Source organism: Drosophila yakuba, chromosome 2L, assembly GCF_016746365.2.
Source record: "Drosophila yakuba strain Tai18E2 chromosome 2L, Prin_Dyak_Tai18E2_2.1, whole genome shotgun sequence".
In the NCBI taxonomy this organism is placed as follows: domain Eukaryota; kingdom Metazoa; phylum Arthropoda; class Insecta; order Diptera; family Drosophilidae; genus Drosophila; species Drosophila yakuba.
The window spans coordinates 17,818,618-17,835,506 of NC_052527.2; the positions used below are offsets into that span (position 1 = coordinate 17,818,618).

The 16,889-nt window shown below is 45.9% G+C and overlaps 4 protein-coding genes across 12 annotated transcripts; 2 read left to right on the top strand and 2 right to left on the bottom strand.

Annotated features, from left to right (window-relative positions):
* The first annotated feature begins 118 nt into the window (after positions 1-118).
* On the top strand, positions 119-1,450 carry LOC6528712 (glutathione S-transferase 1). The gene is made up of 3 exons (XM_002089711.3): positions 119-414; positions 491-539; positions 594-1,450. Exons 1-3 carry the CDS (start codon positions 320-322, stop codon positions 1,128-1,130), a joined length of 681 nt encoding a protein of 226 aa, XP_002089747.1. The 5' UTR covers positions 119-319; the 3' UTR covers positions 1,131-1,450.
* Positions 1,242-9,978, bottom strand: LOC6528713 (DENN domain-containing protein 1A). 7 transcript variants are annotated; one of them, XM_015198810.3, is made up of 10 exons: positions 9,475-9,977; positions 9,157-9,351; positions 6,413-6,683; positions 6,299-6,352; positions 5,976-6,236; positions 5,459-5,917; positions 4,226-4,258; positions 3,596-4,111; positions 2,780-3,259; positions 1,242-2,079 (listed from the first exon to the last, which is right to left on the bottom strand). In XM_015198810.3, the coding sequence occupies exons 1-10, from the start codon at positions 9,489-9,491 to the stop codon at positions 1,639-1,641; spliced, it is 2,727 nt and encodes a 908-aa protein (XP_015054296.1). In that variant the 5' UTR covers positions 9,492-9,977; the 3' UTR covers positions 1,242-1,638. The 7 variants fall into 7 exon arrangements, with proteins under 7 accessions (XP_015054296.1, XP_002089748.1, XP_015054297.1 ...); XM_002089712.4 differs by having other exon boundaries at positions 1,242-2,082; XM_015198811.3 differs by lacking the exon at positions 4,226-4,258 and having other exon boundaries at positions 1,242-2,082; positions 9,475-9,978.
* A 454-nt stretch (positions 9,979-10,432) lies between these two features.
* Positions 10,433-13,481, top strand: LOC6528714 (phospholipase ABHD3). 3 transcript variants are annotated; one of them, XM_015198556.3, is made up of 4 exons: positions 10,433-10,721; positions 11,000-11,288; positions 11,539-11,710; positions 11,782-13,481. In XM_015198556.3, the coding sequence occupies exons 2-4, from the start codon at positions 11,107-11,109 to the stop codon at positions 12,991-12,993; spliced, it is 1,566 nt and encodes a 521-aa protein (XP_015054042.1). In that variant the 5' UTR covers positions 10,433-10,721; positions 11,000-11,106; the 3' UTR covers positions 12,994-13,481. The 3 variants fall into 3 exon arrangements, with proteins under 3 accessions (XP_015054042.1, XP_015054039.1, XP_015054040.1); XM_015198553.3 differs by lacking the exon at positions 11,000-11,288 and having other exon boundaries at positions 10,438-10,999; XM_015198554.3 differs by lacking the exon at positions 11,000-11,288 and having other exon boundaries at positions 10,438-10,721.
* On the bottom strand, positions 13,276-15,853 carry LOC6528715 (5'-AMP-activated protein kinase subunit beta-1). The gene is made up of 3 exons (XM_002089714.3): positions 14,941-15,853; positions 13,699-13,929; positions 13,276-13,639 (listed from the first exon to the last, which is right to left on the bottom strand). The coding sequence occupies exons 1-3, from the start codon at positions 15,568-15,570 to the stop codon at positions 13,493-13,495; spliced, it is 1,008 nt and encodes a 335-aa protein (XP_002089750.3). The 5' UTR covers positions 15,571-15,853; the 3' UTR covers positions 13,276-13,492.
* Between the last annotated feature and the right edge of the window lie 1,036 nt (positions 15,854-16,889).

The window sequence follows — 16,889 nt, forward strand, 5'->3', positions numbered from 1 at the left end:
GTAGTTGCATTTTGAATTGCGCGCCAATCAGCTGTTTTTCGATTTTCAAACAGGTTAGCAGTCCCGAAACAACTTTTACTTTTCGTTAGAGGCGTAGTTGCCGTATGTTAAGTGGGGTTAAGTTATTCTTTACTTTTCCTTAGGAAAAACTTTTTTTAAAGCACTACTAGTTAAACGTGTAATACAATGTAACAAAAAAAATTGAAATGAGAAGTCGACATTATAAAGTCCATTAGATCTGTCCCCTGTTGTTCTGCGCCCATGTTGCTGGCTTCTTGTTCACCTTGATCGTCATTTGCTGTATGAATTCTTTGGGAGAATGTCGAAGCCAACGCTGTACTACGCCCTTTTTAGCCCTCCGGCCAGGGCTTGCATCCTGGTGGCCAAAATTATTGGCCTGGACCTGGACCTCAAGTAAAAGAACCGAAAGAATTTGTGCACTTACATATGTAGATCGCTAATGGAGGCTCTCCTCTTTTCAAATCTTTAGACCCGTCGACTTTGCTAAGAAGGAACACCTAAGCGAGGAATTTGTCAAGGTTGGTCGCAACTGAAAATCGTTGATTTCGTTATGTAACGCTGGCTTTCTTCAGCTAAACCCCCAACACCAGGTCCCTGTGTTTGTGGACAGCGATGGCGAGGTCTACGTGGACAGTCACGCCATCGTGTCCTTCCTGGTGGCCAAGTACTCCGGAGATGACCAACTCTACCCGCGGGATCTGAAAAGAAGAGCCCACATTGACCATCGCATGCACTACGAGAACGGAGTGCTGTTCCAGGTGGTAAAGGACATTGTGGCTCGGAACATTTATGGAGGAGAGGGGGAATACAACCCCCGATCTTTGACCCTCTGCCACAATGCGTACTCCGACTTGGAGCACTTTCTGGAGAAGGGAAGTTTCGTTGTGGGCAACGAACTAAGCGTTGCCGACGTGTCCATCCATACCACTGTGGTGACCTTGGATCTGCTCATACCAGTCGACCGGGAGAAGTACCCGAAGACTAAAGGATGGATGGAACGCATGGATAAGTTGTTGCCCGACAACGAGGAAATCAACCTTAAGGGTGCGCGGGCACTGCAGACCCGCATCCTAAACTGCATGGCCGAGAACAAATTAAAAAGCCAGTAGATCCTCCCTTAATGAGGCTCCCATGTTACACATTCACTTTTTGTGTCCCTGATGTGGTAAAAAAAATATATAGACTTTCTGCTAATACTCATATAGAGCAAAAGATAATAATACTGTCAAAAGAGCCACATCATTTTATTGGAGTTTATTTTATATTTATAGGTAATTTGTTAGACTAATTGGCTTAAATTCATGCTACTCTAGATTCTCGTGTCTTTTGATTTGGAAGTCCAGTGTACAATATGTATGCATGTGTAGTTAGCGAGGGTTCCGATTCATGCAATTGTTAAAACTTTTCACTAAACAGTTATTTACACAAACAAGCGTTTTAATGGGATCCTCTGCTGATCGGGGCAACTGCAGACATACAATGCTGGGTATTTAGGGGTTACTGTCATCGGTCTCCCATTCTTGATTTTGCCTATCTCTCCTAGCTATTTACAACACAATGTATCAATCACACTTATTTTGGTATCATATTTGAAGCGGGCTGTCCAGCTCTGTCCCTTTAATCGAATGTTGTCCAGTTGTTCATGCCCTTTCCGGTGGTGAGCTGCTGCGGCTTCTCCGTTCCGTTGGCGTTCAGGGAGAACTGGTCCAGACCGTACTTGCGGAGCAGCTCGAAGTCGTCGTCGGGTTTGGCGGCAATGGTGCTGCGCTGGATCTGCGGCGGTGGATGCATCGATGGCGTCCGTCCCGTCACAGCAGCCACCGTGGCCATGTGCTTGGGCGCAAAATACGGGTACAGTGGATTGCTGACGCTGCTGGTCACCACACTGCTGTTGACGCCAGCAGGCAGTGTGTTGCACTTCTTGCTAAACGCCGTGCTGAGGGGAGGCAGCGGACGAGCATTCTGATTCAGCGGATCGAAGTCCTCCAGGTCGAAGCTGGTGTTGTTGCTATCGTCCAGCGATATCAGATCATTGATGCTGTCCTCCAGTGGCTGGTGCTGCTGCAGGTAAGGGAGGCACAATCGTACGGGTTGTTAGAAAGCTTTGGTTGTGGGTGTTTAGGACTCTAGTGTGTTTATCGCAACTTATACGAAAAGTACATTTAAGACAAGCTACCTACTTCAAAGCCGTTACAAGCATCTAAATTCGGTTGAAAACTACGATGGGTGCAGTCGATTAATGCCAAACAGTGAAACGGAAAAATGTATAATGAAAAAGAAGTAATAAAAAAAAAAGATATATAGACCTTTGCAGGTCAAAGCACAGAAAGAATATGTCATCAGACGTCCAATATAAGTATCCAATACTTTTCGGTGGATAAAATATAAATTTCCTAGGACTGTTGGAAAAATTAGTATTTGAGTTCGTTTTTTAACATCACACTACTTGGTGCAGTCAAGTAAGTATGCTATGGAACATAGATGATGCGATATTCATAAAACAATGGTATACGATCTTTAGTTAATGGATGTCAGGAAGAGTGATTAGTAAAGAAAAATGAATCTACATATTAACTTCAACTTTAGCAGTGACATCTAAAATCAAATGGGGACAATGATAGGGACACTTCAACTTGTAAATGGAGTTAGTATAAGCTGGGGGGAAACTACATGGGGGCCCTTGATGTGTGTTAGTGTGCTTTTGCCGGGGGACCACAACCAGGATGGGCTTAGATAACTAACGTCGCAGCTGGTGTACCTCTCTCTTGGCCCGCGGTGTCGGAATGGGCGGATCGGACACATTAAGGTGCGAAAACGTCGACGCCGCCGTCACAAACGATGCGCCCGAGGAGGACGATGTTGCCGATGATGAGGATGCGTTTGAGATGCGTACTGGGTCATTTCCGGTAGGCTCGTCCTTCCAGCAGTTACGTTCCAGTTTGTTAATCTCCGCACTGACGGCTGCAGCTGTGGCCGCTACAATCGCATTCGAGCTGCCATGCCTCCGGGGCGGAATCGGGGGAGATTGCACGTCCGGCGGGCAATCAAAGTTGCTGGAATCGGCGGTGGGCAGGGGCTGACGCGGTCTGGTGGGTGTGGACGTGTGCCTTGGCGGCTTCGTCTCCACGTGCGGATGCGCGGCATATGGATGATTGTAGTAGGAGGCGGGCGTAGACTGAGGGGGCGGTGGACGGGCTGGCGGTGCTGCTCCTCGCCTGTGCTCTGCGTTCGGCTTAAGCTGCGTGGGCCAATGAGCAATGCCGGGATGGGGGTGGGTGCAAGTGTAAGTGGAGTGTGATCGGTTATATCGGTGTATGGGGCGTGGAGTGTGTGGGATGTTTGTGGGCATGACATGGGTAAGACGATCGGTCGATGGCGACACACAAATGGACACAGACACGACACAGACAAGAAAACAAAAACAAGAAGAGCATGAGAACAACATAAACTCACAGCACATCAAGATGAGTGGTCGATTTAGCTTAGCGGCAAGCATGTGAACGGCTGCACCTAGGAGCTCCATTTACTGGAGCTGCTGCAGCCGAAGCTCGTACGCCCGCACCAGATTACTTACACTGCGGTCCACTGCCGGTGTTTTGAAAAGCGGATGGTTCTGGAGTTCCTGCGAAAGGTTCATCTCCGAAGATGAGCACAACGAACTCGCTGAGCTAACAGCAGGAGACGCAGCGAGGTGATGACCATAATGAGCCCCAGCACTCGAACCGTACGTATGGCCGTTCGGCTGAATGTGGCTGCTCGAGCTAGACATGGCCAGCGGGACAGGACCGCGTCGCAAGAACTCCCGCGGCTCCCTGGCGACGGATCCACCGCTGCCGCTGCTTCCCGTAACGGAGGCAATTCCATCAAGACGCTTGCTGGTCACTGGAGAACTGGGCGCCGAGTGGTGGGCAGCCCCAATGGCCTTGCCACCACGAACGTATCCTCCGCTGGTGCCGTCAGGACGATCCGAATGATTTGGAGATCCAAGTCCGAAGTGGAAGTGCGTACCACCAAACTGGTTTCCGTTCTCGCGCAGCTTTGTCTTGAATCCCTTGTAGGCGGTCTTCATGCCTCGCGAGCCCTCCTTTACCTGAGAATATTAAAAATCGGGTAAGTCAGACATTTTTCACAACATGCTCAGATTCACAAAAGCGCACGGGGAACAACATAGACTTGGGCTTTAAACGGGAACTGGACCACTCACCGATTTGACGGCAGACTTTACAGCCGGATTAGTCTGCAATGGTTAGACAGACGCATTTTTGGATCAGAAAACGATTGGTCACAACCGCAGCGAGAGCAGAAAGCACAGAAGAGTGTAGTATGAACGATCCAAGCGGCATATGAAAGAGAGACACACAAGATACGGGCGAGATACGGCGTGAATGAGATGCGCAAAACAACCAACGGGTTATTTAAGCTACCACTAACTACACTTAATGGCTACGATGACAATGCTGATTTGGGTAATGGGAACTGGGGATCACTGGGGCAATGGGGCTTGACACGTTTAGGTGATGATTAAAATCTGCGACCAAAGAGTGCGTTCTAAACAACACTGTAGTGAAAGGTCATTATTCGCGGTGTATGTTAGTACATTAATAAATTAGTATAAAAGCCAGATTAGATATATATTTAGTATTACTAATCTCGAAAAGTAAGAAAATTGTATGACTGTTTACTTCCTTAATTTAAATATGTAACCAATAGCTGTTAGTATAAAAACTTGTTCGAAATTTAAGGTCATTAGTCCATTACCAATTTATCAAGGTTATTGATCACTTTAGAGTGAAAAAAAGTTTTGCTTTTTGGTTGCTTGCCACAGGTGTTGATAGAAAACACAACAAAAGGAAGAAATTAAAAAAGAAGATAACTAAAACATGAAATTTATAAATTAAAAGATATTAATTCAGAATGCAACAACAAACATTCAGACGTTTCCATTTTAGTTTATGGCAACATAAATAGTTCGGTGCAGTTGATTGTTAGGACGATAAGTAATTGATTTTCATAAGGATAAAGAAATAATTTGAACTAACATTGCAAATAAGGTGAGTGGGAATAAACATTCTACTCGTTTATATATTGGTAATTGGATATGGTGGATTGTCATGGTGGGCAGTCTAAGTATTGTTCTTGGCAAACAATCGCGACAAACTGCGCTTTCCCAAGTACTGTGGAATAGATTAAATCAAATCAAATAAAACAACATCATAAGGTGGGCTGGTGGTAAAGTAACTTAAAAGTACAGTGAGTTAGCGGGTCAGCGCAGAGAGGCGAAACGGAAATGCAAGCCCTGTTCCCAGGTCCCCTCCAAGCCAGGCAACTGAGGAGGATGATGGTGTAGGTGAGGGTGGATTTGGCACCATGAGGGTTAGGTTAACAGCATTGGGCTATCGCTGATGTCCAGTGGACAGGCACAGCGTCCTCGGCTCACCTTGTCCTTTAAGTTCTTCATGATGGCATAGTTTCGCCCGCGCTTCTTCTTTTCCGCATAGCGCACCGTCTCCAACTCGAACTCGTCCGAGAAGCCAAGTCCGCTGTTGAGCATCTTTAGACGATCGTCAATGAACTGCGCAAAGATCTGCAGATCCATCATTTTGGCAAGAAAGGGGCGCAGGTGCGCCGGCCGAGATTCAATGAATTTTTGGGAATTAAAGGTCTTGCTGTTCTCGTGGTACTCGACCGCGTCCCGATAGCCACCGATGAGCTGCACAAGTGCGTTTAGGAAGATCTTCGAGATACGGTCGCCGATGTGGTCGTGCGTGTGATTCAGATGCTTCTTCAGTTGTGAGACGATCTCCGTCGGCAGATTGTGCACATCGTCAAATGGGCTTTCGAATATTTTCGTATCACAGTTCAGAATCACAACTTCACCCAGCTCATCGCTGGTGACCTAATTGATTTTTTAAATTATTATTATCTTAACTTTATTGTTAGCTTGTCAAGCTTACGGTTTCGAGCACTGGTTCAGGCACGCCAATCAGATATGGCATGGGCGCACCCAGGTAGTCTTTGAACTCCCACGGCAAGACCGGTATAAAGATGTGCTGCCAGACCATGGGATATAGAAATGCATTGGCCGCCTGAATGCACGAGGATAGCCTGTCCAGGTGTCTCGAGGTGAAGATGATTCGACGCTCGGCCAGCATGGCAGCAAACACGGCAATCATCTCCTTCGGCTCAACGAAGTTGTAGTACAAATTCAAGTTGTGCTATGGCAAAATAGGTTCTTAGAGTTTCCTTTTCAACTGTTATAAAAATGTATAGGACTCACATTTTCTGGCATGCTGGGCAACTGGAACTGCAGTGGGCGTTCAAAGGTGAAGTGCTGTTCAAAGACAAGTGGATCAAGATCTCGCCCAGAACTATTCATGGCTCCTCCACTTACACTCTGCCCTGCGCTGTAATAAACCTTAAGGCTGCCGCCACAATCCGGGATCCCCTGGTTATAGGCCTCGGAAAGGAAGGTGCGAAACCCATTGGGATCCGTCCGCTTCAGCTCGCCGAGAACGGGTAACAGCTTCAGGAAGGTGTCGTGCCACGGCAGGTAGGTTATCAGCACCATGGCCGTATTCGTCCGCGGATCCTGTCGACAGAAGCCAAAGCGCCATTTCGAATCGCCAGTAGTGTGCACAAAGGAATACGTCTGCACCGAGGTACTGTGGATAGATAGGTACGTATTGTGAAATAGTAAAATACAAATGAAATAACATCATTTATAGAAATTTGTTAAAACTACACCATGACCAAGGTTTGTAAATTGTATTTGCTCCGGCTACTCATTGCCTGGCCTTGCTCATCATGCGTTGCCCAATGCTTCGCATGATGAGTGGTTAATACCTGGCTGTGCAGTGGATAGAAACGAGTTCAATAGATATGATTTGGAAAAATAATAAGTAGGTGTAGTCACAAAAACCTCACAACTAAATTGCGAATAGATAAGTGCAATGAAAACTTTGGACTTGTGCATAGATTGATATGACTTGCCCACTTATACTTTTCCCACACCTGTGAATGAGTACAATGTAACCCGAATTTCCCCGACTGCGATGTTTCGTGACTAATGCTGCGAGTTGCTCCTTGTTTTCTACTCATAACCCACATAAATGTGATTTTTCGCACGACTATGGCTTTCAAGTAGTAAAGTGACGAAATAAGACGCCAAACAAACTTGCCCAATGAATTCAGGGTTAATTATAAAAGCATACAAATCATTCCGATTTTTATTATTCTTTCCTCTCCGCTTTCAGACATCAGAGCCTCATTGAGTAATTCCCTAACAAATAGTAGTAAACAACTTGTTTTGATATCCTGAATTTAAAATATTGCTTCAGTTGGCCACTCATTGACAACCGATAGCTACTATCCACCTTTGGTGATTCAGCAGCTGATTTCCGTTGGGATCGTTGTGGTGGGAATTTTGAGCAATTGCAAAGGTCTTTAGCCCGTATTATACAAGAGATACTCGTACCAAGTCTAGTTTTTGCTTTCTTCCGTTTGTTTGATTTATTTTCTTTGCTTTTTATGCGTCGCGTTGTCCGCATTAATTATTGTGTTGAAATCGCATTTAACAAATTAAATAAATCGCATTTTTGCAACAATGACGACGCTGACTCGTTACCCGTCACGTTTCCCATTGTCCGTCGATTTGCATATTGTTTGGCCTCAGCTTCGACTGGCGCTCTTTTCCACTTTGCTTCCAGTTACATAAAGTCGTTAGATCTAAGTGTTTCGGATCGTGTCATTACTCAATTTAATATGCAAAGTCAGGCGGAGTCGAATTGGGGAGCGAAGGCTACCTTGGGACAGGGCAGTTGGGACGTTGACTTGGACTTGCCTTTCCTTATCGCCGTGCCACTCAGGGTCCGAATATGCAGCCTCGTTTAAGATAAGGTGCTCATTGCGCTCTAAACTTAAAACCCCTCTTATAACGCAATTTAGTATTGCTTTAAATCGCAAGGTGCATATGAGACCAAAAATATGAATTAGATATATGTATGTTTTTAAAATGTCTATTTTACTATCTTCTTTAATGGTTATAGTACACTCGTATACCTTTAAAATTAGGCCATAGATTCATTAAACATTTTCCATAATATACTTTTAGTCATATGGCTTTGACCGCAACTGTATTTGAGTAAATGAAATCTCTGCTCATATGTACATACATATACATATATACACAGCAGTAGTCGTAGTTTCCGAGAATTCGCAGATAAGCTATGAGGTCAAACCAATTCTTGTCTGGAAAAATGTATCTGCCAAACAAACTTTGAAATTCCAGCAGCGAAAAGTTTATTAATCGCTAATGTAGCCAATGGTTTCCAGGCGATGAGTTTGCCGCGCGGACAGCTGGGCAGATACGCGTATGGAATGAGTATGTCGGGGGCAGTCGTATGACTAAGCAGGTGGCGAAGGAGCCAATTGATACAGTTCCCGGTGCTCCAGGAAATGGTAAGCGAATTGAGTCGAACAATGCCCATTGAATAATACAGTTTATTACGCGAACTCGCTGTGTAAACAAACACCGAAAGCGAAACAGCAACAGAAACAGAAACGGCACAACAGGTTATTCGTTTCATGGACAAGCTATCTGTTGTTAGTTGGTGGAAGTGGTCGGGTCGAGTGGTGACTCATCGTCGCCGGAACCCTCTTTTTGTCTGGCTACGGACGATCACTGGTCTTTCATTTGCGTCTGTGTCTGCTGGTGCTGCAGATTATTTATAAAACGGACTCCCCTCTGACTAATGCCGCTTCCGATCCTATGGAGTAAAGATTAGGCCGATCAGCATCGCCAGTGCTTCTGATCCGGTGCGATTGGAAACAGTTCAAAGTTTTTATTTCAATGTTGGCAGATCGAGCTAGGAATGTTTTACGATTTGCAATATCTGCCATAAACATTTTTCAGTAAGAAATGGCTGACGTAGCTTGTTTTTCAATCTAGTAAATCGTACACAAACTGGGATGTTGTAGCCATATGCACTGTAAAGGCTTTTTGATGAGTTTTAACGAACCTGTCCTACGCAAAAGTGGAAGTGTATCTTGTATTCTGTGAATCAAATGGGTATATGCTACAGCTGTCATAAATAAAACTGACTGGGGTAAGTTAGTAATCCCAACCCGCTTACGCACCTTGTTATGTCGCAGGGGAAGGCAAACGATGGAATGCCGGTGAGCACCTCCTGGTCGCGGAATCCCTCGGGAAAGCTCTCCACGATCACGCCGGCGGGAGCAGCTGGCCCACCGCTCCTGGAACTAGTGCCCCTCTCCAATCCCGGCGTCGGCGAGACCTCGCACCAGAACTCGAAGAGCTTCTTCACGTCATTTCTGGGGAAGGAGCGGGGAGGATGGGCGATGAGTCGTGGGAGTGAGAGCGCTGCGATAGCGGGCAGTGAAGCGGAACGCCCACTGCTGCTGGGAAGTGGCACTGGACGGCATGGGCATACTCACTTGATACGTGATCCCATTTCGAGGAGGTCTAGCACATGTTTCTGTGTCGGTCAGTGGGGGTGTTCGTTTGACTGGTGTGTTCAATCCGGACTGCTAATGCTGCTAATACTGATTACACTGACACAATACGGGTGTACGGCGACCACTTTCCTCCTGCTGCTCTTTGTCGCTTAGTTTCGCGACGTCATTGGTTCGTTTTAGCCGATCGCATGGGTTTGGCACCTGCTTGCTGAGGATTTGAGACGGGGACCACTGTGCACTAATTTTTTGGCATTTCCAGCCCACAACAATAGATATTTCACTTTGTACTCGCAGTTTTATGCAAGCAAGCACAACAAAAACAATTTTACAACAAAAATCGCGAGCAGTGTGACCGTCGATGGCCCTTTCGAAAAAGTCACTGAGCCACGGATAAATAACTCAGGAGAATTTTCGAAATATACCAAAAGCTCCTGTATTATAGACCTTTGACACTACTGCTTAAAACGATCAGCCTCATGTATTGTAAAAAATAGTGAACAAAAATAGTGTTTTCAAGGAAATTTATAAATTTCTCAAAGTAAAAACGAGTTCTTTCAAAAAATGTAAATGAAACTTGTAATATAATATTTCAATAACAAAAGACACAAAATGTATAAAAATAAAGAAAACTTCTGAAATATTGTATAATCCAATATGCAGCCCTAAACGAATTCAAATGAATCTATATGATATATGATAATGCAAATATAATATTGATAAAACTATTAAATAAGTAATTACATAAGTATATGTAAGGTTGTTTTTTATATATATTTCTATTTGCATCGTGAGCATTCCTAATTTATGCTCATCACAATTCTCGTAAACAATATATAACGATAAGGCTGCTGGGTGAACGCAGCCAGTTTTCCATCACTGATGAACGCGTCCGTTAGCCAAGTCTCGCACCACCCGGGAGCCTTTTTCGATTACTCTGGTCCCACTGCAGCTGCACCGTTAGCGTCCCGCGATTGTGTTTATATTTTGGTAGTGTGCACCATTCTTGGTCTTTCCCGAGTTTTTTAGGATCACAAGCTGTTGCCTCAAGGTTCCGCCCTCGCCAGCGACGCGAAAAATGCACAACATTTTTTATAAGGTTACATAAGTGCGTGTAACCGAAGCAGTTTGCCTCTAAAAGATTGCTGTACATTGATCTACGTATTGCGGCTACTCGGCGAGAACTGCGTATAGTACACAATAGTTTCGATTCCGTCACATTTGGCACGGTAATTACCTGCACTCACCGACCTAGGCGAATCAATAGAACACCATTTACCGCCCACCACCACCACCCAATCGCGTCCATTGCTTTGTTAGTGCACGTGACGACGCCGCAGGGAAGTCCGTGCCCGAACCCACAACGAAAGCCCGGGGTCAATCCAATAATTACAGATACTATCGGTTTGCGGGCTTAGTTTCGATTTGTGTCACAGCCCCGACACTGGTTTTTGAAGTCGCCTTGTCTAAATTTGTATTTATTGTTTTATTTCGCCCTCTTTTCAAGGTAAGCACCCACAGATTGTGGAATCCAGCACAATTGGCAGAGCCCCCGGACACAAACCTTTGGTTTAAGCACACCAAACTATTAATAGTCTTTAGTTTAGAGTCGCAATGCTGTGCACCCTTGTCCGTGGTCCAACCACCGGCCACAAGTTGGCCCTGTATCGCTCCGTGTCCGAGCTGCTTGGCCCGGTGCACGATATCCGCTGCCTTTCCGCCGGAAGAGGAATCTATCAGCGGCAGCCCCTGTCGCAGTCACAACTCCAGAACCCAGCCCACCGTCCAGACCTGCTGTGAGTGAGCGATAAGCGCCGTAAACGAGCCAAGTGTACCTGAACCCGCCCGCCTGCACCAGTACGGGGCGTGTTTTGTCTGCCCTTGATACGGACGACCACTCGTTCAATCAGAATCCATATGCATACATTAGCGCCCGGCGATTAGATATGCCTCCTTGTACTTATTAGCCCGAACTAGCCCATTCATACCGCTAACAATTCGCGCTGCGCTGTAATCTTTTCATTTGTGGCTTGTTCGTTCTTTCAGCTCGCTTTCCCGGGCAGCAGTAAATTCCAAATTGTCTGTGCGGAGCCTTCACTCGGAGCACGACGCCATGTTCTACTCGATGTACGCCTACCTGTCCAACCTGCCGCGCCTCCATGTTTTGGGCATGGCGGTGGTGGCATACGTCGTCTATTACCTTATCCAGGTGGTCAAGGTGAGTGTAACACCAGCGATTGCATCACGTCCGGTGCGTGACTAATCACCCCATTGGGCTTTCAATTACAGCGACCGATAATCGCCTGTTCGGATGGGCCGTTTAAGCAGTATCTGATCCGCAAGGTGCCGACACTGGAGAACAAGTACTGGCCCACTTTTTGGTGTGTGGAGAGTCGTGCCCAGACCGTCCTTGCGAGCCTGCTACGCTCCAAGAGTCTGCCGCGCGTCAACTACCGGCGCGAGATTCTCTCGCTGAAAGATGGTGGGGAGGTGGCCCTGGACTGGATGGAGGAGGGCTGCGCCTCGAGTGCTCCATGCATCCTCATCTTACCAGGTCTGACCGGCGAGTCGCAGGCGGAGTACATCAAGTGCCTGGTCTTTGCCGCCCAGCAGGCTGGAATGCGGGTGGTGGTGTTTAATAACCGCGGACTCGGCGGCATAGAACTGAAGACACCGCGTCTTTACTGCGCCGCCAACTGCGAGGATCTGTGCGAGGTAGTCCAGCATGTGCGGCGCACTTTGCCCGAAAAATGCAAACTGGGGGCCACTGGGATCTCTATGGGAGGCTTGATTCTGGGCAATTATCTAGCCCGAAAGAGCGACGAAGCCAGGAGCTTCCTTTCGGCTGCAAAGATAATATCTGTGCCGTGGGATGTCCACAAGGGCAGCGCCAGCATCGAAAAGCCAGTGATCAACAGCTTGCTGGGACGCCACTTGGCTGGAAGTCTGTGCCGCACCTTACGCAATCATCTGGACATCTATAGAGATATTTACCAGGACTCTGACATTGATATTCAGCGCATTTTGCGCTGTAAGACCATCAAAGAGTTCGACGAGCTTTTCACGGCTAAGCAGTTCGGATATGCCCATGTGAATGACTACTACTCGGATGCCACGCTGCACAACAAACTCGATCACATTTCGGTGCCATTACTCTGCTTGAGTGCCGCTGATGATCCGTTCCAGCCACTGGATGCCATTCCCATTAAGGCGGCCAACCAGTGCACCCATGTGGCAATCGTGATTACGGCTCGTGGCGGACATATCGGCTTCCTCGAGGGCTGGTGGCCGTCCACCAAAGATCAGTACATGGGCCGCCTGTTCACGGAGTACTTTACCAAGGCTTTGTTCGACGAGGATGGCGAGTTCCAGCACACGGCCAACAAGATGCACGAGCGATTCTTGGCCAAGCAGACGGTGGCTCTGGCCTCCTCGTCACCGGTGCTGTTCGCCAAGAAGATAGACACCGATCAGTTGGACCACAAGGTCAAGCTGATGTGAAGCTGGTTCGCTAATCTAGCTCAGTTCTTGTCCAGTTGAACACGTAGATATTCGAGAATGTATTCTGGAAGATTTTCGTGAGCGAAGACTTTCGTACACATGTGATATGAAACGTTGATCAAAATCCAAAGTGTTGTTATACTCATATACAGCGAACAGGGAACCAAATTACCAGTCAATATGCATAGTTGCTTAAATTACTCGTAGAACGTGACATTAGTGACATATCAAGTTAAAATTGCAAATAGGCTTTACGATTCGCAGTAAAATCAAATACAAATGTATGACACAATGCAATAATCTTATATTTTTACAAGTTCCGTATATTTATAACTAATAAAAATACAACGCTTAATAGAGAGAAAAATAAAACACTTTTACTGCATTATAAGGTAAATTTGACAAGCGAGACGTGTTGGGCTCGAGGTATACCCGAGCTCCGGGCTTACCCCGTAATAAAAACCATGTTCCTACAGCTAAAATACCAATTGCGAGTTTTCTAAATGGGCTTGTACAGCAGCGTAGTGACGTACTTCTTCCGATACCTGTGCGTGGCACTCAGGACCATGACACCATCCTTGATAGACAGTGCGTACAAGTGGTTCAGCATCACATGGTTGGGTTCCGGCAGCAGAGTGGGTTCGCACTGAAACAGAACAAGGTAACGTTACGGGAGCTAGCCCTCAAGTCACTGAGAATACCCACCGATAGCGGTGTGTCCTTGTTGAGGATGACTTGCAGCAGGTGGGGCGGCAAAACAGGCGGCCCTGATACCTTCTCCCAGGGCTTCACCTGCGGCACCTCTTGCGAGTACTCCTTCTCCGCATAGTTGGTCACGTTCTCGCTGTCTTTGGCCAGGGCCTGGAACACCTCGAAATCGGATTCCCGCACGGACACCAAGTTATTTCTCTGCCCCTCGTCATTCTCCACGCTTTTCTGAAATAGCAAACCGATAAGCTATAATCAAATTGTCTGTAACAATAGTTGGGTAAGCAGCTATTAATGGGCGGGCCCCAAATATAATTGGGGACAATATCTGTGGGCCTTAGGTTGAGTTCAATAAAACGAAATTTGATAGCTGAGTTCGCGATAAAACGAAAATTGGGCACTACCGGATGAAAATGTGCCTAGGCAATAGCAACTTTCATTATAATAACGTAGTTTAACGAATTGTTGTTGCTATTGAGCGAATTGTTTTAGGCAAATTTGGACTGAATACCAACTTTTGGCTTGCAACATTGCAACAAAAATTCGTTGGTAGATTTTTTTTACAGTGGTTTGTTTCGCTCGTTTTGCTTACTCATGTAAATACCAGTAAGTCAGATGAGCTAAATTATTTGTTTGTCTTTAAACAAATATGGTTTAATTCTTGTGCTTCGTTAGCTATTCTTAAAAAGATTTTAAGTCCTTAAATGAAAGGTCTACAGATGCAGGTCAATGTTTTTCACGTGCTTAAAATGATGCATCTATAATAATGCAACTATAAACATAGTCTACTTCATTTGTTTTATCTCAGCTGGATTTTATTATCCAGAATAGCTTTTAATCATAGAAAACGTTACTATTTCCTTAATTGTTTTCTATGGTTCAACTCTGATAGCAATGTTCAAAAGTCACTGAGATAAACTGTGCTCACAATGTTAAATAGGCAAGTCCTCACAGATTTACTAATCCATAAAAGGGTTTTATCATAGTTTGCTCAACTCGTAACTTAGGTTATAATTGTAGTTTGCGAAGTACTTCAACAGGGTCCCTTAAAAATAGCTAAAGCTGGATGAGCATCTCTGAACTCAATTGAAATCCACTACTGATTACTGGGAGACTTCGTTTTGTTTACGACGATTACACAACCCGCGGGGCAAAAATCGGTAACTGCGTCATTCGGGCGCCCGAATCGAAAACACTGAAAGTGAAGAGCTTGCTATATTGATTTTCCGCCCAACTGACCAGCTTGGGATCGTGCTTCCACTCGCCGTCCACGCAGAACTTGTACTGATGGTCGCCCTCCGGCAGATCGATGATGGTAACGAAGTTCTGGTGGCTGCGCACCATGGTGATGGGTTTCCAGTTGGAGAATGTGCCCGAGATGGTGACGTTCTTGCCGCCGCCATCCCACCGCAGAACGGTGGGCAGTGCCGTCTTCCGGATGTCGTCCTCATCGCCGGTTAACTGTGATCCAGTGGTTGGCTCCGCTGCCGCCTCCTCCTCCTCGTTGTTGTCCATGCTGGAGTGCTCTCGGGGAACAGCTGATGTCGCGTCGTCGGCGGTGCCTCGTCTAGTGGATCCAGTTCCAGTTCCCGTGTAGTACGGGTCGTCGTCTTCTTGCGACGAGCCCTCGTTCAAGACTGCCGTATGTTTTTTGTCGAACGAGAAAGCTTGGCCTCCGCCTCCTCCTCCCCCAGCAGCACCCGCCGCCCCCGCTGCACCTACCAGAGCTGCTGCGCCAGCACTCCCGCCCTGTGCCGCTCCTCCTCCGCCAACTGAATCGCGGAAATGTGCGGGAGAGCTCGGAGTGGACAAGTCGGTCGACTTGTGGCGCTCGCGTTGCATGTGCACGGTGGAGCTGGCGTTCCCCATGTTTATTGCCGTTCTCGCTGGCTCGTCGGCGGGTCACGAACCGAGTATAATGAATAGATTTGGACTGGGTTGGGGGCTCTCAGACCCTTTGTTTGGCACTTTGTTCTCTGCTTTAAATTGGACTCGCGTATTTGTTGGAACACTCTAATACTCTAATCACATCACCGTTCGTGGCTGGCAGTCTGTGTGTTGTATTTGGCATTTAGTGGGCAGAAAACTGCATTATTCAATCGTTTGTTTCGTAGAAAAATTGCTAATTATAAACATTTACATATATACGGGCAGTATATTCGCAGTTCCAATTGGCGAGAGCCCAGGGTTGCTTTTCCTGGGGGTTCAAAACAAAGAAGTTATCGGGCGATAGCACACTGTGTGTCGCCCTGGTCGCAGCAGCTGTGGCCGTTATCGGAACTGCCACTCGATTTGAATTTGAATTAAAATAATTGGTAGAAATTAAATGTTTTGACCATTTCCCTAAAAAACTTTTGATTTAAGGACCACCTGGAAGCTTGTATTTCGATCCATTCATTTCGATAATTTCATTTAAAATTATATAACCTATTATTCATGGCAACATTCTATCAGTTCTTATCATTTTAAAACAAACAATAGATTGCATCGTTGAATTGTTTGAGTCTAAGGACTTTTTCAAAGATATAATTCAATTGCTAATTGGGTCAATGAATCATAAAATTTATCTATTTATATATGAATTCAAGAGAATTAATCTATTAGTATGTAGATAAATACTACTGAGTTATCGGTTGACTAATCCAAAACGGATTTAACAGGTGAAGAGTGCTTTCCTAGTCGACTATTCGAATGTAAGTGCGTTAAAACAAGCATTACAACAGCGGAAAACTGAGGGTGCAAAGTCCACGTCAATCAACATGCATCGGAGCACAATAAAAAGGCAAAAGTGGAATGAAAGACTAGGAAAGACAGAGAAGTAAGACAAAGAGCAAGAGCGGAAGTGCGACGATGACAAGGCTGATCTGCGATGAACCAGGTAGAACGTAAGTGTATCTAGCAAACAGATTCAGCCAAAACAGTCCAAAAAATGTATGGAAGTAACCAAAACAAACGGCGAACAAGACAAAGTAGAAAATCCGTCTCGGAAAGTCAGGTACCAATGCCACACGAAACCAGACGCTTTCCAGACGATGCCAACACCCCAAGAAACTCTCAGAAATACACATCGGTTTACCGAACATATGACATGCACTTGGAAAAACAAATTTATTTCGAAATTTGTAATGTACCTGCGTATTATTTTAAAGAGAAATTTCATTTAATCAACCTCTATTTAAGCAGAAATT